This window comes from Macaca fascicularis, chromosome 11, assembly GCF_037993035.2.
Source record: "Macaca fascicularis isolate 582-1 chromosome 11, T2T-MFA8v1.1".
NCBI classification, from domain to species: domain Eukaryota; kingdom Metazoa; phylum Chordata; class Mammalia; order Primates; family Cercopithecidae; genus Macaca; species Macaca fascicularis.
Window position 1 is genome coordinate 72,918,994 of NC_088385.1, and position 27,507 is coordinate 72,946,500.

Sequence of the window (27,507 nt, forward strand, 5' to 3'; positions counted from 1 at the left end):
CCTCTTCTAAACAGATACACAGCTCCCAGCCCTATGAGAGCAGAAATCTTATCTTATTCAATCTGTCCCAAGCATCTGGAAAGTCCCTGGCACATACTAGGCACTCAGTGTTCCAGTTAACATATGAGATGGTTAATCTGATTATAGTGAAATTCAGAGGGAATGCTAAGTTTAGATTGCTTAACTAAAAGTAAATTTAAATAAAAGTGAATTTAGCAAACTTAGATTTAACTAAAAATCATTTCTCAGAAAACTAGTTTCAAACAGTAGAAGTTAAACAGGTTTCTTTACCGCTGGAACCCTGTAGGATTATTCTAATCCTAAATTAAAATCTTTTGTAAATCATCAAGTATGTAGCATTTCCCAAATTGATATGAACACAATTTATTTTTTAACCAAGCATCCAGAGAAACTGATTCTGAAGAACACACTCTGGGAAATGCTGCATGATACTATATTAGGCTACACATGAACACTAAAGAACATTAAATCAGTTTCCATGAAAAACCTGAAATGTTCTAATTTCCTAAAAATCATACTGACTTGTATATGTTAATATTCTACCTAAAATTAAGACAAGAAAACATTTAATTGAAGAATCTGGTCTTCTCTAGGGCTAAAAAACCTTAAGCATATATGAAAGAAAAAAAAATCAAACTTGAAGATCTACACACAAAATATCTTTTATTCTGTGGAATCAAAGCTCCACACAAGTACTTTATAAGATCCATTAATGTATTTTTTTTTTTTTGAGACAGAGTCCTGCTCCGTTGCCCAGGGTGGAGTGCAGTGGGGCAATCTCGGCTCACTGCAACCTCCACCTCCTGGGTTCAAGCGATTCTCCTGCCTCAGCCTCCTGAGTAGCTGGGACTACAGGTGCGCGCCACCATGCTCAAATGATTTTGTATTTTTAGTAGAGATGGGGGTTTCACCATATTAGCCAGGCTGGTCTTGAACTGACCTGGTGATCCGCCTGCCTCGGCCTCCCAAAGTGCTGGGATTACAGGTGTGAGCCACCGTGCCCGGGCCTAATGTTGTATTTTTAAATGGTATGATTATACAACAGCTTTCTTTAAATCTAAGTTCACAAAAATTTGTCAGTACATCATCTGTTTTATCTCTACTGACTATAATTACCACTTGTAAGAACGTCTAACCACATTAATACCTGACAGAACTTTGAGGCCTGATTGTAACTGGATATTGGGTAGCATCCAATTAAAGTATCAGTAGAGCTTGGATGTATCAAAGAAAATATTTTATTTAAGTTCCCAAAACAAACTTGAGGAGTTATGCTGGGTTTGAACTGCAGAAAAAAGGCCAAGTTAAAATAGGAAAACAAATAGTTTTCATTTGGTGGCAGCTGAAATCAAAGTATACATGTGTGTACATTCTAATCCATCATCTATCCCGTGTGGCATTTTCCAAGGTTTTAAGAGTCTACCAGGCCAAACCCTTTGCCACTTTCACTGCTTTTGCTTTGCTTTTCCCCTTTCCTTTCTCTCGCTTTGCCTTCAGCCTTTTTCTTTGCCTTTGGTTCATCCATATTGGGTACTGTCCATGCTGGTCTAGAAGAGTCTTTTTGTTTCTCTTAATATCAGTCTCCATTTTCATGTCATCTGCATAAAAAGATGGAAAAACTGTTAACATCATGTATGAAAAAAAACCACCCTGTGTATTAGCATACATATTAATGCACTGAGCATATTAATGCACTGAGAACATCAGAACACTAGAACTGAAGGTAGACCGAAAATAGAGAAGAAAAAACTTTCTAAAGAATGTTGGCATGATCTTCCTTAGAATAATAATGTGAAATAGGAAACATTTAGGATGCATGCTTCTGAGTTAGTACATTAGTAGATATATGATTCTGAGCACATGTGAGTTACAAGAACATTTCTCATATTAAGTGATTCCTTGAGTTAAGCCAGTAAGCCCACCTACACTTCTAAGGGATAGACCTTAGATGTAATGAACTGATTAGGAATGTCTGGCCATTTCTTATGAACCTGAACTAAATTAAAATGAACTGAGAACGAACTTCTAATGAACTCGATGGAGTAGTCAGCAGCAGGGTTGTAATGGGAGAGACAGGCACTCAACAGAGAAGAAAGACCTGGACACATCCTGGGGCTGGCATACTTTTCCTAGCTAGGTAACACTCAGAGATCCAGCTCTACTGATAGGAGACTTGGCAGGAAGCTCAGTGCAAGCATGCTGTGGTACACCTAGAACCTTCTCCACTGTGAAGGACACGTCCAGAGTCCTTCACTGGGACCTCTTTACCAGGATACACAAGGTCTTCTATTATCTTGACTACCTGGCATTGTATTAGATATTCATCATTGTTTCCACAGTATCTAGAATAGTGTCTGGTATATAACAGCCAATCAATAACTAGGTGTTGAATGATTATTTTAGGTGCTGTTCTAGTTTATGGGGATATAGTGGTCCATATGAGCTCCTAGCTCTGACAGAGTTTACGATGTTCTGTTGAGGGGAGAATAAGCAAACAGAAAGAAAACCTCAGCCAGGTATAGTATCTATAGGCATCTGTAGTCTCAGCTATTCGGGAGACTGGGGTGGGAGGATCATTTGAGGCCAGGAGTTCAAGGCTGTTGTGGGCTTGGTCACGCCTGTGAACAGCCACTATACTCCAACCTGGGCAACAAAATGAGATCCTGTCTCCCAAAAAAAAAAAAAAGAACTGGTAGGCGCTGGTACGAACACATTAAGATAATGAGGTTTTTAGGCATGACAGTGATATAATCTGATTTACCTTCTGAAAAGATCACACTGGTGGATATGTAGAAGATAAATGAGAAGGGAACAAGAGCGGAAGTGAGAAGTAAAAAGGCTCCAATAATAGTACAGGCAAGAGATGACAGCCATCTGAATCAAGGTGAAAGCAGGAGAAAAATGGATACGGATTTCTAACGTATTTTTAGGACAATCAGTAAGACTTGCTAATGGTTTAGATGTGGGGAATAAAGGAAAGAGGAATCAAGGATGACTACTAGGTTTATGGCTTAAGAAATTAGGCAGCCAGGCCGGGCGCGGTGGCTCAAGCCTGTAATCCCAGCACTCTGGGAGGCCGAGGCGGGCGGATCACGAGGTCAGGAGATCAAGACCATCCTGGCTAACACGGTGAAACCCCGTCTCTACTAAAAAAAATACAAAAAACTAGCCAGGCGAGGTGGCGGGCGCCTGTAGTCCCAGCTATTCGGGAGGCTGAGGCAGGAGAATGGCGTAAACGCGGGAGGCGGAGCTTGCAGTGAGCTGAGATCCGGCCACTGCACTCCAGCCCGGGCGACAGAGCGAGACTCCGTCTCAAAAAAAAAAAAAAAAAAGAAATTAGGCAGGCAGTTGAAAGAGTAGAAATAAGGAAAAACATGAACTTGAGGGTAGAGATGAGAACCAAATTGATAACACATAGATTACTAAATGTGGAGACTCCCTCAGTCTCAGTCCCACCAACCTTTAGCTCCTAAAATATCTAAGAATAGGGGCATCCAGACATTCCCCAAGCAGGACATAAAAGAATTTCTCTCTGGGGATGATGATTAAAAAAAAAAAAAAAAAAAAAAGACTTAACAGATTCTGATATAAGAGGTCTCCGAATAAAACCTCCTGGAGCCATTCCAATTCTTCTATACATCTAGTAGTTGATATAACCTCTCCCACACCTTGTCTCCCTCCAGCTTCCAATTATCATTGTAGTGCCGCACTTTTAAATACAAACAACGACCACTGATCACCAGACATTTGAGAAAAGCTTCTAATATGAACGAAAGAGACAAAAGTAAAGGAATGGAATGGCTTGGGAGGGAATTCCAAGAGGAAAGACACACAATACATACCATAGATAAAAATTTCAAAAGCAAACTGTAATTAATACCCTTAGGAAAATCAGAGAAGATATAAGCCCATTTAGAACACAGAATTCATGACTCAAGGGGCATTTACAAAACACAAAGAACACAAAGCTATGAAAAAGGAACAGTAGGCCAGGCGTGGTGGCTCACGCCTGTAATCCCAGCACTTTGGGAGGTCAAGGTGGGCGAATCATGAGGTCAGGAGATCGAGACCATCCTGGCTAACACGGTGAAACCCTGCCTCTACTAAAAATACAAAAAGTTAGCCAGGCGAGGTGGCGGGCGCTTGTAATCCCAGCTACTTGGGAAGCTGAGGCAGAAGAATGGTGTGAACCCGGGAGGTGGAGCTTGCAGTGAGCTGAGATTGCGCTGCTGCACTCCAGCCTGGGAGACAGAGCGAGACTCTGTCTCAAAAAACAAAAAAACAAAAAAAAAGAAAAAAAGGAAAAAAAAGAAAAAGGAACAGTAAAAAAAAAAAAAGAAAAACTTTTAGAAATTAAAAATATAAGAGTAAACCAAATAATAAGAACCAGAATACAAAGTCAAGGAAATTAGAGGGTATAACAAAAGAAACAGAAAATAGGAGAACAGGAGAGAAAAGAAAACAGGATCAATCCGAAAGAATCAAGAGTGGATGGGCATCTGGTATCTAGAACATATAAAGAACTCTTAACAACCCGATAAAAAAAGACAAACAACGTAACTGAAAAACGAGGCAAAAGACTTGAGTAGACCTTTCTTCAAAAAGATACACAAATGGTCAATAAGCATATGAAAAAATGTTCAGCCGGACACAGTAGCTCACACCTGTAATCCCAGCACTTTGGGAGGCTGAGGCAGGTGGATCACTTGAGGTCAGGAGTTCAAGACCAGCCTGGCCAATACGGTGAAATCCCATCTCTACTAAAAATGCAAAATTCAGCTGGGCATGGTGGCACATGCCTATAATCCCAGCTACTTGGGAGTCTGAGGCAGGAGAATTGCTTGAACCCGGGAGGCAGAGGTTGTGGTGAGCTGAGATCATGCCACTGCACTCCAGCCTAGGCAACAGTGAGACTCCATCTCAAAAAACAAAACAAAACAAAACAAAACAAAACAACAACAAAAAAACCAGTTCATTCAACGTCATTAGTCATTAGGGAACTTCAAATCAAAATCACAATGAGAATCTATTTCATACCCACTAAGATGACTATAATCCAAAAATGGAAAACAAGTTATTAGTGAGGATGTGAAGAAACTCAAATACTCAAACACTGCAGGTGGGAATGTAATATAGTGTGGCTGATGTGGAAAATATCAAAAAGAATTACCATTTGACCCAGCAATTCCACTTATCAAACAAAACCTTGTGCACCTGAATGTTCACAGCAGCATATTCACAACACCCATAAAGGGAAATAAATCTAAATATCCAGCAACTGCTGAACAGATATGAAACATGGTACATGCAACAGACTATTATTTAGCCTTAAAAAGAAAGGAAGTAGTGATATATGCTACAATGTGGGTGACCTTCAAAAGCACCACACTCAGGGAAATAAGCCAGGCACAAAGGTATTATATGATTCCATTTGTAAGAAATATTCAAAACAGGTAAATCCACACACGAAAAGAGCACATTAGTGGTTGCCAGAGGCTGGGGGTAGGAGGAGGAGAGACAGACTCCTTAATGGGTGTTAAGTTTTATTTTGGGGTGAGGAACGTGTTTTGGAACTAGAGGTGATGGCTGCACAACCACATGAATGTACTAAATACCACTGAACTGTACACTTTAAAATGCATAATTTTATGTTATGTGGATTTTGTCTTAACAACCAAAAAGAACCAATAGGGAGGGGTGACGTGTGTGTGAGGAAATGAAAACAGCAAGTTATGGCAAGTGTTTCAAAAAGTTTCAAGGACAGCTGAAATAAAGCAGCAGATTGAGAGAACTTGAGGTCAAGGGAGAAATTTTTCTTTCTTTCTTTTGACATTGAACATCCCAGAACACATCTATCCTGTTGGCAATGACCCAGTGGAGGAGACTGATAAGGCAGATGCCATGAGTACAACCCCTGAGAATGTAATGGGGGAGAGGATTCAGAACACAAGTGGAGAAACTGGCTTTGGAGAGAACATTAATAAAAAAGGGAAAACAGCCTATACATCTGAATTCTTATAGACTTGGGTAGTGGAAAGATGAGGATATTTCTGTTGGTTGGCCCCTTTTTCTCACAGAAGTTGAAGTTAAATGCTTTTTGTAATTTTTATTCATATGGAGTGGGAGAAGGATGAAATGGGAAGAAGAAAAAGTTAAAAACAGTGATTTTTAAAGGGAAAAAAAATCCCTAAGTTTGCGAGATTGAGAATACTGTTCTCTTCCTTGGGCATAAGACATCAAATAAATGTATTTCTATTTTAAAGTCTGGGTATTGCAAATGCTTAATTTAGTTTGCTGCCAAATTGGTGCATTAAATGTGCAAAAAGCAGCATTAAGTCTTAATCACTTCATGATTAAGACACAAAGTTTCCTAAAATCTGTCAAAATGAAATACTGAAACCCAGTGATTTTCAGGAAAATAGTATAAGGGAATAGGACTCATAGAATGGGAATTAGATCTTACAAAGAATAAAATGAAGACCTATGCTGCCTAGGCCCTGAGTGAACTGTGTACCCTTCCAACCAGAGTGTGTCTAGATTTGTCTACTCCTGTAGAACTATTTATTCCTGAGACATGGAGGCTACTGTATAAGCACCAAAGACCCACTCTAAATAATCCAAAACATACCTATATACACGAACAGACTTGATAGATTTTTTTTTTTTTTTTTTTTTTAATGAAGCAGAGGGGCTGGGCACTGTGGCTCATGCCTGTAACCCAGTGCTTTGGAAGGCTGAGGTGGGAAGAATCTGCTTCAGCTCAGGAATTCAAGGCTGCAGGAAGCTATAATCACACCACTGCACTCTAGCCTAGGTGACAGAGGGAGGAGACCCTGCCTCAAAAAAAAAAAAAAAAAAAAAAATAGAGAAAGAAAGAAAAAGCAGCAGCACACTCACCTTTTTCATCTTTTACCTCACATTGCATTTTCTCTTGGCAACGTTTGCGTTTGGGTACCACCACAGTTGCTATCTCTTGAACATCTTTCATTAAAACATCACCTTCTAGTTTGAGAATACTTTTAAGCCTGCTGAGCTCCTTTGGGGCATTCTTTTTTCTCTTTTCAGCACGCATCTTTCTTTTCCACTTACTCCGTAAGCTTTTAGCCATGTTTTACCTGAAGTTAACAAAAATATACATTCAAAAGCAAATCTTTAATATAAAAAAGAAAAAAGGCAAATCCTTAGAAAACCAGGCCAACAGGTATCTTTACAAAACAAGTGAAAAGTAAAACTCTTCAATCTGTTCACTTTTTATGACAACATGCAACTTATATGAAGATCAACATGGTACATACAGTCACTAAATAACAATTAAGATATCAAACTTGTAGTCATAAGCAAACTACAAATCAAACCAATTCTGAAAGCACCTTGAATTTCTTTACAAAATACAGAAATTTAATTTCCCCAGAATGCAAGAGCGTCATCACCTTACATTTACGCAACAGCTTACAAACTACAAAACGATTTTTTTAACACTTCACCTCATCTTCATTATCCATCCTCTCAAGCCAACTTAACGACTCTAAACTTACCTATTCCTACTCTTGTTTTCTTTCCACTCAGTTGGGCCCTAAATCCTCCACAAGGTGCTCAGTGTGATCTTTTAAAAGAGCATTCACTGCCTTTCTTCGAGTTCTTTAAAGACCTCCCTCATATATATTCAAGATCTACAAGGTTATGTGTTATCTGTCCCCTGCCTCCTTCAACTCTATTTCATTTCATTCTCCATCCCCATCCCCGCAGGCTCCAACTACGTCTGAAAAGAGTCCAAACTATCTCTAAGTCTGTGCCTTCACGTTTGCTGTCCCTATGTCTGGCAACTGCTCTTCTCAAGGCTTGCTCCTTCATTCGATACCTCAGAAAGGACTCCTCTGACCTCCGTAAGCTCCCTTCCCTGCTTAATAGGTGTTACAACCTGAAACTACTGTTTTCTGTCACACCCCCCGCCCTCTCCCCAGACTGCAGACTCCAGGAAGGTAGAGGGAAAGGTCTTTTTCCCAGTGCACAGAATTTTGCATACTTGTTGAACGAATGACTAACATTTTTTGAACGCCGGCAATCACCAACTCATTCCGCTCCCTTGTCTACATAACTCAACCCTTGCGAGGGGCTAGGAAAGGGGGCGGTAAACAACCTTGAGGGCCGAAGTTAACTTGAGCGGTAGCAAACAACAGGGGAGAGGGCTCCACTTTACCCAATGCACTCGGAAGCCGGAGGGCCCCCACCAAGAAGAGCACGGGGAACCTTCGCCCTCAACCAAGGCCTGCATCGCCGGACCGGAGCTCAAGTATAGCCCACGAAGTGTCAAGAAACGAAATTCTCCAGGGGTGGCGGAATCAAGTCCCAAGTCCCCTGTCTCACTGGACCGGTGACGCACCGAACTCACCTGAAAAACCAACACACACGCCTCAGGATCACGCCGACCGGAAGTCTTTGCACTTCCGTCTTCCGGGCAGAGGACACCCGGGCCGGACGCAGTGCATGCCGGGAGACAAAATATCTCAGGAAGCCTTGAGAGGCGGGATTTTGGAATCCTGGCGCTGAGGAGCTTCCTTCTTTGGTGTGATCGCGGACCTAGAAACTCGGTCCGTCCCATACAGGTGTATGTAGAAGTCGGATTTGGAGAATGCGGAAGCGTGTGCCAGTCAAGGTTAGGCTCCAGGTAGGTCCGCTTTCCGGACGTGGGCAGGGGAGCCCCGAAACTAACCCATGAAGTGAACCTGACCAGGGGACCCTGCTGGTCAGATAGCGAGCTCCGAGCCGACCTTTAGATCTGACCTCACCGTTTACAGGATACTCATATATTTCCTTAGATCAACTCAGCCTAGATCAGGTGTTCTTCCAGAGGCCGTATTGAGATCATTTTTATTTGCAGCCTGTGAATTTTCTCATCTCGGGTGATGGCCTCACAGATGTACACATATGTCAAACCGTATCAAACTGCACACTTTAAATATGTGCAACTTATTGCATGTCAGTCATACTCAAAGCTGTTACCAAAAACAGAAAACAACCTTTTCCCACCCCAGAGAAGAATTTAAAGGGTAAAATGATCAAAGGATTTCAGTTCTACCAATGTTTACCTGTCTGATCACTTACGTATCAAGACAGAATGCTAAACCTAGGACGATTGTCTTAGCTCACGAAGAACACTTACTTTACAACTATTTCTAATGGCATAGGCTTTGGAACTATATAGGTCTGTATTGTATTCTTGCTTCCAATACTTGTGAACGATATGGGTGAGTAACTAATGTCATAAGGGCCTGAATTTCCTTGTCCCTAAAGTGAACATAATACAACCTAATTGATACTGTAAGAGTTCAACAGATGGTACCCTTTTTACATTACAGTTTCAAACGTATAGCAGCACAGTACTATTTGTAAGCAATGTTTCTAGAGATTTACGACATATACCCAAAAAACATGTCTTTGATGATGGCCTGGTAAATTCCTATTGGTTGCTAGAAAAAAGGGTTCTGAGGCAATCTATGGGTACCTTTTTTCTTTAATTTTGTGTCCTTTGTGAAACCATGCATAGTATGGAAATTACTGAATTCAGAATATAGCAAGGTTAAAGAGGCTGAAAAAAACTTAGAACATTTGATACAAAAAAAAGGAAGCATGCCTAAGAAACCTGGTTTCTTTAAATGAGATTTCGTTCTTATAAAGCAAGTGAATTTTTGTTTTACAAGTTAACCATATACTGTACCTCATCTTTCAAATGAGAAGTTAGCTACCTCACCCAAAAATATATGTGCACATTGCATTTTAGAGAAAGCTCACATTCTGATAGTCCATATTTACTGTATCTTGTTTAACATACCAGGACAAGACTTTTGAATAGGCACTTGGCACCAGAAAAAATAATTTACCTATTATGAAAATGTCATGTTGTTAAAATACCATGCCATGATTTAGCATTACAAGTGCTTTAAACAGCTAAAACACCCTTTTACTCCTTTTTACTTATGTCCCCTCACCAGTTATATAAAACCATTCTAGAAGAGTTTTAAGTGGCCTTAGTATATTTAAAAGTCTAATTCATTCCTTCATTCATGCCTTTGAATATGCACTCGACAGGCACTATGCTGAATTTGCAAAGATGAAGGAAACTACTGTTTTTAGGAAACTTTATCCCTTAATGGACAAATAAGGCTTAAGGGTCCAACTAAACGTTACAATGGCTCATCACAGAGCTAGAAGAAGCCTATATATAGAACTAGAGGCACAGTGGGTGGCCCTGAATACCTTACAGGAAGCAGACTGATTTTCTCATCCAACAGGCATGCTACATGATGCAGAACAGTCAGTGGGGCCCCTGCAGTCAGGCCTCTCCCATGGAATCTCTGATCTGCACAATCACTTAGTAAGGAACAGGAAGACTTCTGGGATTCAGAGAGTGACCCCATGTTGCCCATTCCCTAGATGATGGGGATTTCAAGACAAAGCTCTAGAAAGATGAAAGGAAAAAGGAAAAAGTATCTAAGTTCCTAGCTGCTCCAAAAAAAAGGCCTGCAGCTGGCTGTTGACCACTAATCCCTAGAAACACATCAAGTAGACTGAAGCTAGGTCTGAGAAGAAATCAAGGCAGGTGTATACGGCCTACTGCATCTCTTTTCCCAAATTACATTCAAGAAATACAAAAGTTCTCAGATACTGCTGTTTCCTCATTTTTCTCCTCTTATCTGTTCTTCCTTTGGCCCTTGCACACTTGAGTTACCTGTTGCTGTGTCCAAGTCCTGCTAATTCCACTTCATTTCTTTTTATTTTTTTATTTTTTTTGAGACAGAATCTCACTCTGTCACCAGGCTGGAGTGCAGTGGTGCAATCTCGGCTCACTGCAACCTCTGCCTCCCGGGTTTAAGCGATTCTTCTGGCTCAGCCTCCTGAGTAGCTGGGATTACAGGCGTGTGCCACTAGGCCCAGCTAATTTTGTATATTTAGTAGAGATGGGGTTTCACCATGTTAGCCAGGCTGATCTTGAACTCCCAACCTCAGGTGATCTGCCCGCCTCGGTCTCCCAAAGTGCTGGGATTACAAGTGTAAGCCACCATGCCCAGCCCTAATTCCACTTTCTTACTATTAATATTTCTGGAGTCTGCGTATTTTCACCTTTACTTAATGCAATGCTTTAAAATGGTCTAGGTATATTCCCTACCTAGAAGAACTCATACCTATACACAGTGGGACATATACACAGACTTACATACCACATAAAATTCATTGACAAAACACAGGAATAAACCAATGGTTCATTTATACAATGTAGTATTTTTATACCAAAGGATTTTAAACTTCTTGGTCTTGGGATTCCTTTACACGCTTATTATATTGATCATATCAGAAATTAAAACAATTTTTTTTGAAAATTTAAGTCATTTAGAAAGGATAAATTTATTATGTTAACATTTTTATGGAAACTATATTTTCTAAATAAAAATAATTTAGTGAAAATAATGGCATTGTTTTACATTTTTAAAATATCACATCTACTTTTGCTTATACAGAATCTTTAGTCACAAATCAGTCCATTCCACCTTTGAACTGAAAATAGTATTAATACGATCAGCTGACATTAAGCACTTAGTTTATATATCTATCTCATTTAATCCTTGTAATAGCCCAATAAGCTAGCCATTATTATTATTCCCATTATGAAGATGAGGCAAAAGACCTAAGGAAGGATAAATAATTTGCCAAGTGTCACTTAAGCATCTGGTTGGATTGCAAAGATTCTAATGTAGATGCTTTTACCCACCACGCTATGTTAAACTTGATTGCACTGCATCATGCACTTGATAATTCAACAATTAATGATAATAAAGTCAAATTTACATCTACAAATCATGCAAGGTTAAATTGATACTACAAGTTTATTTCAACCTTAATAGCTGGGAAATACTTAGGGGGTGTTATGGGCTGAGTTGTAGTCCCCCCAAAATTCACATGAAGAAATCCTAATCCCAGCACTTCAGAATGTGACTGTATTTGGAGATAGGTTTTTAAAGAGATAATTAAGGAAAAATGTGGTCCTCAGTGTGGGTCCTAATCCAGTATGACTGGTATCCTCCTAAGAAGGAGAAATTTGGGCACAGACAAGTACAGAGGGAAGGCCATTTAAAGACAGGGAGAAGATGGCCATCTACAAATCAAAGAGAAAGGCCTCAAAGGAAACCAAGCCTTCTAACACCTTGATCTTGGACTTTTAGCCTCCAGAACTGTGGGAAAATAAATTTCTTGTTGAAGCCACCCAAGCTGTAGTACTTTGTTATGGCAGCCTAACAAAATAGTACAGTGACGGAATTTGACAAAGTTTCATTGGTTACTGGTACACGGACCTGACACACTGTGTGGACCAACACAAATGAAACCATGAGACAATATTTCCCAAGTATTTTTATTTTGAAATAGATATACTTAATGGCTGATGACCCAGTAACTTTGGTGTCCTCTAACCACATTAGCATTGTATAATTTCAAATGAAATCTATACTTTAAAAAACAATTAATGTCAAATTTTGTCATAATATCTGACTTTCAGGCAGACTTTTAATTTTAGTACAATTTAAAATAAAAAGTCATTAACATTTTAATACAATTTTAATATAATACTGAATAATTCTCTGTGGAATTTATCTTTTATATTTTTTTCCTTTTAAATTAGATGAAAATTGCCAAGCAAAGAGAGATTTACAGTTTATAATGGTAAAGACTCTACTACTCTAGAATCAGACAAATCAATATTACTTAATAATTCAGGGAAAATTTAGATAAAATCACTAGACAAAGGTAAACTGATATTCTTATATACTCATAAAATTACTTTTGAATTGCAAACAAACAGCTATGCATGGCTAATTTAGGAAGAAAAACTTTTTTTTTTTTTTTTTTTTGAGACTGAGTCTCACTTTGTCGCCAGGCTGGAGTGCAGTGGCATGATCTTGGCTCAACGCAACCTCCATCTCCATCTCCGAGGTTCAAGCGATTCTCTGGCCTCAGCGTCTTGAGTAGCTGGGACTACAGGCACGTGCCACCACACCCAGCTAATTTTTGTATTTTTAGTAGAGATGGGGTTTCACCATGTTGGCCAGGATGGTCTCAACCTCTTGACCTCGTGATCCACCTGCCTTCGTCTCACAAAGTGGTGGGATTAAAGGCATGAGCCACTGTGCACAGCCAGAAAAGCATTTTTAATAGAATTTTTGATAGCTCTTAACTGAGATCCTAAATCAAGGATTTAGAAATGAGGTATCATAAAGAACAGTAAGATTTTAAAACTCTCAAAATTACATATGATACAAATAAAGATTGTAACAGTATTTAAACATTGTTTCAAACTTTATTACTTAATGAAACAGTTTCTATATACTGCTTCCGATTACTTTTTTAATCCTTTTTTTCTAATTAATTTTTTTGTTGTTGTTCTTCAGTTGAGCTGAGATACTTTTAATTACTTTTTATTAACTGCTTCCAGAAACCGTAACAGGTGCAGGAATAGATTGATGATATCCAAGTAGAGGCTGATGGCAGCTAATACGTACTCTTCAGGTGACAGTTTATGCATCAGTGAGTGTGTGTCATAGATGATGAATCCACAGAAAAGAAGGGCTCCTGCAGCAGCTAAGACCAACTCCATTGTCTCACTATAAAAAAATAACTATAGGGAAGAGATTAAAGAAATATGTTGATATTTGAGAACAGTATTAACAGGACTTAACTTACTTCCTCTAATGATTTACTGCTACATTACACATTTGACAAAGGTGTACAACTTTGAATACAAATGTTAAAAGCAGAAAAAGGCAAGGCAGGTCCAAAGTTGCCTCTGTTGGATGGAAGGATGAATGAGGGGATATATTCCATTAAACTAAATTACCCACTTTGAAAAATAGCATTCCAAATATAAATTATTTAAAAATATATTTCTTTTTTCACAATTAAATGTGCCACTGGAACTTGGCAGTTGTAAGCAAGGGCCTCTTTCTATGTAATTTAATTCATTTATTCATTCATCTTTCTTTCTGTCAATAATAAGGACCAAAACAAGACCCTGATTTTCTAAAGGGATAATTCTATAATCATTCTCTATACAAATGTTCTGGATAATTATAACTAAGTGTCCTATCATAAGAGTATCTCTTATAGCTTTTTGAGGTTATTTATATTGACATAGCCAGAATTATATTTCAAGTTAACCATTATAACATAACTTACCTTCAAGAATCCTGACAGGCACAATATCCACAAAAGAGCAAAGAGCCTATAAAAATACAATTTTAGTAATTTACAATATTGTTCCTTACAAAAAAACTTTGTAAACCCATTCAACACTTTCTGAAAAAAAAAGTATCTATCTGGATTTTTTGCCGAAGAATAACTATAATGTAAGAATTTGTAAACATACAATGAATATAATGCCCATTTTGGATCTTTTTTTAAAAGAAATTGAAAGAACAGCTACTTATTCAACATTTGTCTTTATGGTATACAAACCTAGTTAACAGTATAATTTGTGAAGTTTTGGAACATAAAATATAGATAAAAGCAGAAATATTACAAGTATTTTAATTCAGAGATCTACAAAAAGTTTTAGAAAATATATAAACAAATAAAATATGATTGCACTTTTAAACCAAGTAATAACTTATTCTGTGAACATGTCTATCTATTGAAGTTCACAATGTACTTTCCATTTTATTCTTATGTATTATAGAACTTAATTGATGGACACATCTGACACTGCTATAATTTTATGAGTTACAATTCAATTGTTATATATAGAGAGTATAAAATATATGAGAAAGGACATCTAAAAAGTCAGTCATTTGTTATAAAATATGGGACATATCAGCTGCTTCAGGTCACAGGGAATTACAGAGGCCAAATTTATCCTCGTTCCTTAAATAAAACCAGACAAAATATATGAAACAACAGTTCCTGGACACTGGACAGCAAACAGCACAGGACAGGGATTCCTGAGATAAAGGATACAAAGAAAGTGAAGTCTATATTTGCCCCAGCTACAGAGGGTTTCCAGGCCACCGTGTAGGGATAAGAACCCATACAGACACTTGTGGTCTCCTTGAGTTGAGCAGACAAGAATTCAGAGGTCAGGGAATCCAAGGTAGCTAGAATTTGCAGGGCAGAATACCAGAAAGAAGAGAACTATCCACCGAAAGTGAGCACTCTGGTGTATGCACAGGGTTTCCCTAGAGTCTGTAGCTACGTTCTGATTAATACATGCATGTGAGTAACCAAGGCTGGAGAAAAAACCACCATAGAGAAGCAGGGAGAACAATCCTCATAGTTCACACAGGACTGGGAACAGTTTGCATTCACACCAGCTGGAGTAGAAAGACCTCTTAAGACATGCACTGAGTAGTATGCTGAAGGATACTGTCTCGGCAGTACCCTTAGGGCCAAATGAGCCCCTAAGCTAAAAGCTGTTCTGAAGCTCCCTAACAGAGCCTCAAAAGGTTTACTTTCCAAGGAACTTAACGGCATCCTAGTCCTAGGAAAACAAAGCCAAATATATTTAAAGTTAATACAACAAAATTCAGCACCCAACCATGTAAAATTTACAGTGACCAACATCCAATAAAAAATTATAAAGGCATGTAAAAGAGTGAAGGAAATATGACCCATAACATGGAGAAGAAACAATCAATAGAAACAAATCCAGAAATGACACAATGATAGAATGAGTAGACAATGAATGATATTAAAAATATAACTTGCTCGTTCAAGGAGATCGAGGAAAGAATGATCATGAGGAGGAGAGAAATGGAAGATACTATATTTTTCAAAAGACATAAATTGAACTGAACTTTAACTGATTAAAAATACAATATATGAAATAAAAATACTCTGATTGGAATTCATGGATTAGACACTGAAGAAGATTACTAAATTTGAAAACAGCAATAGAAACTAACCAAAATGAATCACAGAGAGAAAAAGAAAACAAAAAAAAAAACCAGGAAAACAGTGAATTAGGGGACAACATCAAGAAGTCTAACATAGATGTAACTGGAATCTCAAGCAAAGGAGAAGGAAGGGGAGACAGATAAATGTTTGAAGAAATAACTGCCAAAAATTTCCCAGATTTGAGCTGGGCACAGTGGTGTGTGCCTGTAATCCCAGCTACTCAGGAGGTGGAGGGATCACTTGAGCCCAGGAGTTCAAGTCCAGCCTAGGCAACAGCAAGACCCCATCTCTTAAACAATTTTGTTTTTCCAAATTTAATGAAAACTTTACATTGTCAGATCCAAGAAACAGAATAAAAGTGGAGGGGGAGGGAACCACACCAAGGAATATTGTAATCAAATTACTGCAAACCAGTGATAAAGAAAAAATGATAAAAGTAGCTATGTATGTGTGGGGGAAACATATACAGAGGAATAAATATAAGAAAGATGGTAGACTTCTTGTCAGAAACTACATAAGTCAGAGGACAGTGGAATGACATCTTTAAAATACTGAAAGGAAGAAAAAAAAAACCCAAAACCTAGAATCTTATACCCAGCAAAAATAACTTTCAAAAATAAAGACAAAGGTTTTTTTCAGACACAAAAGATGACCAACAGATGCTAAGAAATTTTAAAAAGAAGTCCCTCAGTCAAATGATATTAGGTGAAAATTTAGATACATGAAGAGATGAAGAAGAGTAGAAATGGCAAATACATTGGTGAACATAAAAGGACTTCTATTTTTAAAATCCCTTTAAAAGATAATATAATTTTTAGTGCAAAAATAATATATTATGGAGTTTATAACATGTAGAACTAAAAGTTATGGCAACAACGGCACAAAGGTAGGGAAAAGGAGATACAAGTATACATGAAATGGTATATTATTTGAGGATAGACTAGTAATTTAAGGTCATATATTATAAAACCTAGAGCAACCTCTAATTAAAAGAACTATAGCTAATAAGCCAATAAACAAGATAAACACAACCACCTTAATAATCACAATAAATGTAAATGGACTAAATACACTAACTAAAAGTAGAGATGGTCAGATTGGATTTTTAAAAACCAAGATCCAACTATGACTTCTAAAAAAAAACCTTTTAAATATAAAGACACAAATACATTAAAAATAACAGGATAGAAAAAGATATATGATGCTAACATGCTAACACAAATTAAGAAGAAAGCTGGGGTTGCTATATTAATAACAAAGTAGACTTTAGGGCAATGATATTACTAGAGCTAAAGAAGGTCACTTCATAATGATAAAGGGGTCAGCTCACCGACAGTACGTAACAATCCTAAATGTAAATAATATGATGCAAAATTATAGAATTTACGTGAGAAAAAGACCAATCCTTACTTGTCACTGGAAATTTCAGTATCCCTCTCATTAATTGATAAAACAAGTAGGCAGAAAATTAGTAAGCAAATAGAAGACAACATTATTAACCAACTTTACCTAATTGACATTTATCAAGTCATCCAACAGCAGCAGCAGCAAAATACACATTCTTGTCTAGTGCACAAAGAACATTTACCAAGATACCATTAAAAAATAATAATAATAATAAATGCAAAAGGACTGAACTCATACAAAATAAGTTCTCTCACAATAACAGTTATTTATTGTAATGCTATTTGGTGAACTGAAGGCATGATGAGAATCTAGTCCTCAGCTGTCTCTCTGAAATGGCCCTAAAATTTCTCAAGATACATGTGGCATACCTAAGTGAGAATGAGGTATCATGCTACCTCACAATATAGATCCTTCAGGACTGAAAGGGACTTAGGATTTGCTTTTTCATTCTTAAACCCTAGGGAAACTCCAAAGCTCCTGTACCATGGGGCATGGGGAAGGTGATATTAAGAACTTGAAGCATCCAAGGTATTACCCTACTTGCAGGCTAACAAGTTAGCCTGGCACAGTTTCATGGATGCATCAAGCTCCTAGGTCTGAGATAAAGAACAGTTTACAGTAATAACAGTAGTATCATCATTTTTATGACAGGGCCCAGGTGATACTAAGAGGGCCACGTGACACCTACACACACAGTGGGTTGTGTTACAAGACAGGAGCCTTGAATTTAGGGAAGCAAGTCTTTTTTATAATGGAAAGTAAACATGCTTGCCCTCTGCTCTAGCGAGCACCATCTTCCTAGGCTGTTCACTATTGGAACAAAAAAACCCTTGTCTGGAACAAAGGGCAGTCAGCACATCATTCCCAAGACATTCAGAAACACAAGAGACCCATGAAAAATCCTCTCCCATTCTTGTAGGCTTCTAATAAGACATTAGGATAGGGCTGCCAGAGGTCTTTGGACATTAATTTACTCTTATTCACTAACTGGACAAGATCCTACATTTAAGCCTGATCAGACACTACTGACAATGCATATTAAAACAGATATATTTTCTCCACTGCAACATCCAAGTTGAAATCTGACACACTTAGGCTCCCTGGTTAAGCAGCATGCCCCACCCAGCGACCTAAATGTACACACACTAAAAGGGTTATTTAGGGTCACAGGCTCTATTAAGTTTCTGGTAAGAGATTCAGCCTAAGACTTGTCAGTTTATGACAGCATTCTCTGTAGATACTGTAACAGGTAAAGATTTGAAAGTCATATCCTACAAATATTCTGCCTAAGTTGTTACTTCACTCTACTTTTGACTCACATCTCATTAAATATTTAAACATCAGAGAGAACAAATTTTCTGAGAATATAGATAAGATATGCCATGGATATAGTACTGATGTTGCTATTCTAACAACTCCATCTAGAGGACTGACGAATCCTACCCTCTTCTCTCTCAACAAGAAGCACAGAATAAAAAATAACTTACAAACAGTGATGTGCCAGTAAACTTACTTTCTAAGAAAGAAAATGGGCCCTGATTTGTAGTGCTTCTTAATTTCTGTGGTGTACATACATCCTTCATGGCCTATTTTAAGCTTCCAGCAGTTTAACAACTGACTTGCAAGATGCCTCTTACAAGCTGGCACAAGGCAAGTCTAGCACACCAATAACCAGTTGCCATAGTTATCACGTATAGTTCTGAGATTTAATTCCTTTTGTGGCAGAATTACCACAGGAAAATGATGGTGTAAAAACATCACTGCTTTAAGTCAATCTATGAAGTACTGCCACCATTGCCTGATACTACCATACCTCCATACATTTAACACATTTCTTCAGTTCCTACAGTGTCCCATAAATAAGTCAGAAGGAACAGCCTATAAACTTTTTGAAGAACATATTTTCTCAGAAAATCTTTTCCCTAAGTCTTTATGGCCATTTTGGCACTTAACTTCCACAACCACTTTGGCTTTGAGGCGTCACAGTAAGTAGTGCCATTAAGTTTTATTTAAAATGCAATAAAGTGCTACTCTTAAGTAGCTGAACCTATGGTATACTGACCAAAGTATAATTATTATTAGGATTTTGCTAGAGAGTCATTACATGGCAGTATCCAGTAACTGATAGCAGTAGATGTGATTCAATGGAGAACAGGGCTGTATACCAAGAGCAGTAGTGAAGTGTTAAAGTTTTAAATAGGTATACTGTGATCAAGTTTCCATTTTCCTACCACCCAGCTGCTTGGTGGAAAAGAGGCTGGAAACTGGTAAGACTAGAGAATAGAGAAGCTGGTTGTAGTAATATAGGTAGGAGGCAATTTTGAAAGGGTTCTGTTTCCAATATTACAGCAAACAAGAACTATTTCAGACTAATTACTGCCCCTGTCCCACCCCAAAAAACTACTGAAATGATGCATAAAAGAGAAAACAAAGAATACCTTCTTAAAAACATCAAATAACTGTCAAGGTAGAATGGAATTATCAAGTCAAAATCTAGGTAAAAGTGGAAACCCAAAGAAGTAATCATAGTACTGTAGCTGAATTTGCCCAACGACAAGAAAAGTCATCAATGCACTAAGCAGGAGTAAATTGGGGGGTGGGGGCAGAGAAGAACCATCCCTGGAAAATTGTCACCACAAGCTATCCCTTTGCTGATTTTTAGTCTAACTGAATAACACCTGTGTGGTTGGGAAAACATCGTAAGCCATGAATTTAGTTTCAAGTGGACCCAATCCAATAGTTTTCCCAGATGCCAGGGGAAAACCCAAATACTGTATGGAAAAATGCACCTTCAACCAAGGCTTCAAAGAAATTCAACAAACAATTTTTCAAGGACAATTACATAGTCAAAAATAACTGAACACACAAAGAAAGAAAATATAAGAATTATCAGAAACTGCAGACACAGACAGATGCACTTCAGAAATATCTGGTCTCAGATCTATATATGATCATTGTAATATCATTTTTATCAATCAATGTAAATTTATTATGAAGAGGCTGAAATATAAGGCAGGTTTACCAGAAAAGGATTTAGAGAGATGATACTGGAATGAATGAAAGGGAGGGAACCGTTAGAGACTGGGTTGGGAAGAGGAAGTAGAACAAATCTTTCATGATATATGCCACACAAATACATATGAAACATCCTTTCAAAGAAGGAAAAGAAAATAAAAAATGTTACCTCTCCCTAAATCAAACTCCATTCCAATAAAACTATTTAAGCAGCTTGCGCAATTGTCAGTGTTGGCTGACCAACTATATTTGATCTCAATAGAGACTTCTGGTGTTCTGGATTACCAGAATAAAAGGGGTGGGGGAGGAAAGAAAGTTTAGCAAGAGCAGACTTTTGTAAATAGTGTTGTAACAGGAAAAAGAAAATGGTTGGGTGACTATGTGCCAACAGGAAGCCACTGTGAGCTTAGAAAAGAGTATGCATTCCTACCAGGTGAGGGCAATGCAGTACCATAATCCTCATATAAAAAGGATCATTCCGTATATTTGTTTGAGGAAGGATACAGGATAATCTAGATGGATCAAAAGGTTTTAAAGTTCATGCAGACCCTTTCAATACCTGTACTAATTACAGTGCTTTTTCCACAAAGACGTGGATGGTGGTAACATTTATGCTAAGACAAAGACCGAAATAATTTCAGTAAATTCCATAATGTTAATAAAGCAAACAAGCTTAAACTCTCTGGAAAGCTGATTTTATTTTTTTTTAATTCACTTCCCTTTCACTGTAGGAGAGAAACAAATAAGTCAAAGCAACTTTCCATTTCTTTGTATGTTCTGGGAGTAGGGCCTGGCCCTAGTACTCAAAGAGATGATCTCTTATTACCCTCCATTTTAAAAGACAGTACCCAAAGATAACAGTGTAGCACATTCCTCAAAACCACCTATAATAATTAAAGACATTTATCTATTATATCCAAGAATATATACAACTTACCCAGCGCCAAATTTGCTGAAATCCCTCTTAGATTGTAGAGTATACACAGTCAAACCAAAAAATACTGTAGTAGTCAGTATGAAAGCTTGCAGAATAATATATACATCATAGAAAGTAACTGTAAAATTAAAACACTGATTAACATGCATATAAAAATGCTCAATACAAAACAGCTTTTTCTAGCATTTTACAGAAATGCTTCATTTTCTCCTGTACTTTATGCCAATAAAAACAATTAGAAAAGATTTCTTATCCATCCTTGACTACAAGGTACAGTGAAACCACACCCATAATGCAATTAACAGTCTCTAAAAAATTCATTCACACAAAATTGGAAGTCACACTGTTATCAAGTTAATGAAATTACTGGAGAGCTATTACGCCTGTAGCCAGTTTGGAGTTTTAGGGGTATGGCAGAGTGATTCTCACCCATCTCTGTCTCAGTCACAGTTTACCACCATCTGTGGTAATTGTCCATTATAGTTTAAATATCAATAGGGATGATTCTGGGTCTCCTGCCTGGCTGGGAATTCCTGGACAGTAGCAGCAGTTCCAGCAATCATCTGGTTAGTTATACTTGGTTTATCAGCCCAAATCAAGGAAACTGGGAAAGAAAAATACTAGGGCTGGCTGGGGTTGCCTACCATTCACTTACCCTGTAGAGGACAGAAACCAACCACTAACTGCATATCCAAATGTGTATTATCTTGGAGTATGTTATTTTGGGGTTTACTGAATATATGCCAAATTCCTTTCTGTAATTTTAGAATAACCATCCAGTCGATTATGGCTATTGTAATAAAGCTCCTTAACATTTTAATAAATTGCAGTTATAACCTATTGGAGGTTAACTGCTTTGAACCCAAAGCCATTTAAGTAATTTTTAATTTTCGGAGAGTGATTATTCATGTTCTTTCCATCTTTAAATGCTACACAATTGGAATTTCTCTGTTTATGCCGTTACAGGATTAGGAAGGTGAACATGGAAAAGATAAGACATGAAATCCATTTTGCTTCTTGTCAGTAACTTAAGTATACGATTAGGTTGAAAAGACATTGCAATTACTGAGGAAAATAATGTTCTCAGATTACCTCATCTATGTTTTTCTACCCCCAGTTCCAATAATCCTGAAATGAATCTCTCTCCTACATTCTTTATACATAATAGGGGCTGGAGAAGGGAGAGATGGATTTGAATACTTTCTTTCTATGTTAAGAAGCTCAATCCTATTTATTATTTATTACTATTTATATAGATTCTTTTAACAAGAGATTACAGAAACATATAGCTTAAACAAAACTGGCATAGAAAGGTTAAAAAACTAATGACAAAATAGGAAGAGTTAAATACATTAACTATAAGGATAAACAACTTGCTGTTATGGAGAGTAATAATTAACTCTGACCTTTTTGGTACTCAAGGTTAACCATTTTGAGACACTGAGAATTTCTATTCTTAATTTACTGAAATTTTTTCCTTGAGGCATTATATAGGGTACATCAAGTAATTATAACAGACACGGCCTTCAAACACATATTTAAAATGAAATACAGAGCAGAAATTACCACTGTTTCTTGTAGTGCCACTTGATAAAATATGAGGATATAATATTAAAGCACAGTTCGGCACAGGCCAGTTAAAGGAGTTAAGCTCATACATATGATGAAAGTATGTGGCTCAAAACACATGTTCTCAGTTACTTGAGGATACGTTTAAATTATGGAAAAAATTAGCTATAGTTGTCTTATTTTTCTAAATGGGTAAACAAATGAAATACTGCTCTCCATTCCTTTTATTTTTCTTTTCCACTTCTTCTAAGCTCAGCTGAAATATGTAAAGGATAAATATCTGACTTTTGCTTATACTTTAGGAATTCTTCATCCTATGCTATATTTCTGAAATATGATATTCCATGTTAAACTTTAGCCCCAAATAACTTTTTACCTGAAAGATTTATCTACACTGAAAAGTTATTATAACATATAGAAATGCAATTACAGCTTACCAACAACTGCCACAGTCAGAGCTTCCAACAGCGTCTAATGAAAAGAAACTTAAATTAATGACAGTAAAAGGTATACTATCTCATGTACATTTTCTAATTTCTAGCAGCTTAATGTGTTCCCTTATGAATGATCTCATTTTAGCTTCAAAGCAGCCCTGTGAAGTATATGGGACAGTTAGTAAACCCACCATAATGAAAATGAGACCTCAATATATTGAGTGAGAACATTTACATTCTAATTGTGATACTATGACTCTTTAAGTCCTAATCGCATATTTGTAACAGGAAGACTGTAAATATAGAACATTCTATTTTTCTTACTGTGTAATATAAATAAAAATACAATTGCAAATTATGTGCACATTTATAAAACCTCAATACCTCACACAAACATAGGAAGAATAAAATATTTAGGTAGTACTTTGGTGTGGGAGTCTTGAAAGTGTGTCCCAATATTCATTCTTTCTTCCCTAATAACAGAATTTTTACCTGGACACATGGCAGTTCAGATTAAACTGCATTTTTCCAGTCTCCTTTGCAGTTAGGTCTGACTACATAAGGATACTCTAGCCAATTTAATGTGACTAAGATAGGTATACAACTTCTGGATTGTGTTCTAAAAATAAAGAAAGACTTGCTCTCCCCTTCCTCTTCTCATTTGCTTGTATTAATAACTGGATGCTTTGTGGCTATAGGAGTGATCTATCTTATACCATGTGATCTGTCTTATACCACTCTAGGAATGCCTGGACCGTAGCAGAAGCGTGGGCCCTTGTCACCTTCACTAAATTGTCATTCAAATTTTTACATGAAGAGAAATAAACTATCTTGTTTAAGCCATTGTTATTTTGTCACTGTTTAAGCCATGTCAGAAGTAGCTGAACTAATATCCTAAATATAAGACCTGGGGATTCCAAGCCTTGTCCTCTAGCCTCTGTTTTCCCTTAATTACAGTATCTTTATTTTGTCTTATATCCTTACTCTAGATAGATCTTATCAACCATCTGATAGACCATATTACAAAGGCAAAGCTAGAAATAAAGGCAGTGGCTATATAATCATACTCCTGGTAGAAGCATCCACCCTACCTGATATCAAGAAACCATCAGCACCCGAGCAAAAATGGTATTAGAAATTGTACATAGACGTGGAGGCAATGGAACTGCTGTTACGTTTTAATGCTTTTAGTAGTGCCAGCAAAATGGTATCAAGATGATAGAAATTTTTTTCTGGGCTGGGCGTGCTGGCTCACACCTGTAATCCCAGTACTGTGGGAGGCCGAGGCAGGTGGATTGCTTGAGTCCAGGAGTTTGAGACCAGCCTAGGTGACACAGCAAAACCCCGTCTCTACTAAAAGTACAAAAAAAATTAGCCAAGGATGGTGACATGTGCCTGTAGTCCCAGCTACTTAGGAGGCTGGGAGGTGGGAGGATCGCTTAACCCCAGGAGGCTGAGGTTGCAGTGAGCCAAGTTTGCGTCACTGCACTCCAGCCTGGGTGACAGAGAGAGACCTTGTCTCAAAAAAAAAAGAAAAGAAAAGAAAAGAAATTTTGGGGGGGGGGGGGGCAACATGATTATACTATATTCTTACTATTTGTGACAAGATTTTAAGAAAGAAATCATCCCATACACATTCAAGTATCTGAAGGAAACAGGATGGTATAAATAGGAGTAAAGATAAGACCTAGGAAAACATGATAACGCCCCTTTAAAACATATACACACGTGCTCCTCAAGTTACAATGGGGTTACATGCCAATACACCCCACTGTGAGTTGAAAATATCGTTAAGTCAAAAATGTAGCTCAGAGTGTTTTTGGTTAAAGAATCACAAATGCTTAAAGTCTGAAACCTCGTGGTTGCATATTGCTTTGACACCATCATAAAACTGAAAAATCTTAAGTTGAATGATTCTAAGTCAAGGACTATCTATCTGTCTGCCTGTCTATCTATCTATCTATGTGCATGCATACACACACACGCACTCCTACTAGGGCAAGATAAGCTTCACCTCCTTTCTTACCTTGGTGGATCAGGACCAAAAAAAACCCTAATGTTAAAGGTCCCTGAGTAATTTGAGGAAATGTATTTTACACACTTATTTGTTAAACCATTTTTAGCTATGGGCATGATGAACAGATTTAATAATCAGTGACTATCTTGCCTATAAGCATTTGGTTGATGCTTTTCTAGTGGGACCTCTCCCTGCTGGGCAAAAGTTGACCCATACCATCTTCCCACATAGAAATCAGTCTTTCTGAGAGGAGGCTACATGTAGATGTGAAGAGGAATTCTACATGGCCTTATTTTTTTTATACTTCCTCTCTCTTGAGACATAGCTGACTAGGCCAGGAGTTGGCTCTGACCCAAGGCCTGGCAACCCATATACTGACTAACAGCCTACAATGTGACCTGTGCCAACAACCAAGTGTACCAATCAGATTCTTTCTCTCTCCTTTCTTCCTTTTCCTTTCTTCCTCCCTCCCTCCTGCCCCCCTTCTTTCTTTTTAAGACAGGATCTCACTCTGTCACTGAGGTTGGAGGGCAGTGGTACAATCTCAACACGCTGCAACCTCCACCTCCTGGTTTAAGTGATCCTCCTGCCTCAGCCTCCAGAGTAGTGGGACTACAAGCATGTGCCATAACATCTGGCTTATTTTTCTATTTTTTGCAGAGACAAGGTCTCACTATGTTGCCTGGGCTGGTCTCGAACTACTGGACTCAAGCAATACGCCTGCCCCGGCCTCCCAAAGTGTGGGGATCACACAGGCGTGAGCCACCACGCCTGGACCAGATTCTTTCTGACCCAGGAATCTGAACTCAGAGATTAAAGCAATGGCAGTGGGAGCTAAAGTTAAATGACTCTATGGGGGCAAACGATGGGTCATATAAAAATTAAAGACAGAAAAAGGGAAAACAATGTATAAGGACAACTGAGGTAGAGAAGAGATGTAATAAAACGAGGGAGAGGAGAACACAAACTCTTGTCACTGAATTGCCTATGATATCATCATTTCTGGAACCTTCCTCCAGTTCTCCAGTTAATCTTCTTGAAGAGGATTTGGGTTGGTGGGTTCTCAAGTTCTTACATCCTTAAACTCCTTGTTACTTGCGATAACTTGAGTTAGGACTGACAATCTTGCAAACAAAAGAGCTTAAGATTTAAAAGAATAATCTTTCCTATTACTGAAACTTTCAAAGTCATCAGCTTTTCTTTATCATTTTAACACAAACTCACCAGAATTCACAAACGTTTTAGTTTAAAGCATTTTAATCTAATCAATAGCTTTTCCCACTCCTATCTGACTACAAGTATTCTTTGTTTGTTTGAGATGGGGTCTCACTCTGTCACCCAGGCTGGAGTTCAGTCACATGATCTCAGCTCACTGCAGCCTCCACCTCCCCCACCCCGTTCAAGTGATCCTCCCACCTCAGCCTCCTGAGTAGCTGGGACTACAGGTGTACACCATCATGCCCAGCTAATTTTTGTATTTTTTTGTAGACATGGGGTCTCACTACATTGTCCAGGCTGGTCTCAGACTCCTGGACTCCAGCAATCTGCCCACCTCAGCCTTCCAGAGTGCTGGGATTACAGGCATGAGCCACTGCGCCCACCCAAGTATTCTTAGTATTAGTTTGGAATGCTTTGAAGTAAATTTTTAAGGTTAGAATCTAGTCATACTGGATGAGAAGAGGCAAAATAATTTTTTAAACACATAACTTGAGGCTTAGCCCCTTATTCTGGTCATATTCTAAACTGAATTTTCATAAGTGGTAGTTTGGGTTTTAATTTTCACAAATATCTCAACACACATGACTTAAAGTTGGGTTCTCCCAACTATAATTTTGAAAGAAGTTACTAAAGCACATCATTTGAGCAAAATGGTTCCTTAAAAGACCAGAGTGGTAAGATAATAACACAGAAGAGTTAATAATAAAGAACTTAAATTTTATTAAATTAAAACCACAACATAATTTTTTTCCAAGAAAATAACAGAATATTAGCGGTAGAAGGTATCACAGGGATTTATCTACTTTAATATTCTCATTTTACATATGAAAAAAGTTAGGCACAGAAAGGCTAAATGCCTTGCCAAGTGTCACATAATCAGATAGCAGCAAAGCCAGGTCATCTGATTCCAATTCAGCATTTTTTCCACTACATAGTAATATTAATAGAAAAACTTT

General features: G+C 37.8%; 2 protein-coding genes across 4 annotated transcripts in view; both read right to left on the reverse strand.

Moving 5' to 3' along the window:
- Positions 1-669: 669 nt before the first annotated feature.
- On the reverse strand, positions 670-8,456 carry LLPH (LLP homolog, long-term synaptic facilitation factor). Of its 2 annotated transcripts, none has more exons than XM_005571460.5 (3): positions 8,411-8,456; positions 6,919-7,136; positions 670-1,619 (listed from the first exon to the last, which is right to left on the reverse strand). In XM_005571460.5, exons 2-3 carry the CDS (start codon positions 7,127-7,129, stop codon positions 1,441-1,443), a joined length of 390 nt encoding a protein of 129 aa, XP_005571517.2. In that variant the 5' UTR covers positions 7,130-7,136; positions 8,411-8,456; the 3' UTR covers positions 670-1,440. The 2 variants fall into 2 exon arrangements, with proteins under 2 accessions (XP_005571517.2, XP_045221504.2); XM_045365569.3 differs by having other exon boundaries at positions 8,250-8,456.
- Positions 8,457-12,410: 3,954 nt separating this feature from the next.
- TMBIM4 (transmembrane BAX inhibitor motif containing 4) overlaps positions 12,411-27,507 on the reverse strand; it is a 30,621-nt gene continuing 15,524 nt past the window's right edge. For both annotated transcript variants that reach the window (XM_074007359.1, XM_005571461.4), the window contains 4 exons: positions 23,320-23,353; positions 21,314-21,431; positions 14,242-14,287; positions 12,411-13,684 (listed from right to left, as the gene is read on the reverse strand). In XM_074007359.1, coding sequence (XP_073863460.1) covers positions 13,478-13,684; positions 14,242-14,287; positions 21,314-21,431; positions 23,320-23,353 — 405 coding nt within the window. In that variant the 3' untranslated portion in view covers positions 12,411-13,477. The remainder of the gene's footprint in view (positions 13,685-14,241; positions 14,288-21,313; positions 21,432-23,319; positions 23,354-27,507) is intronic.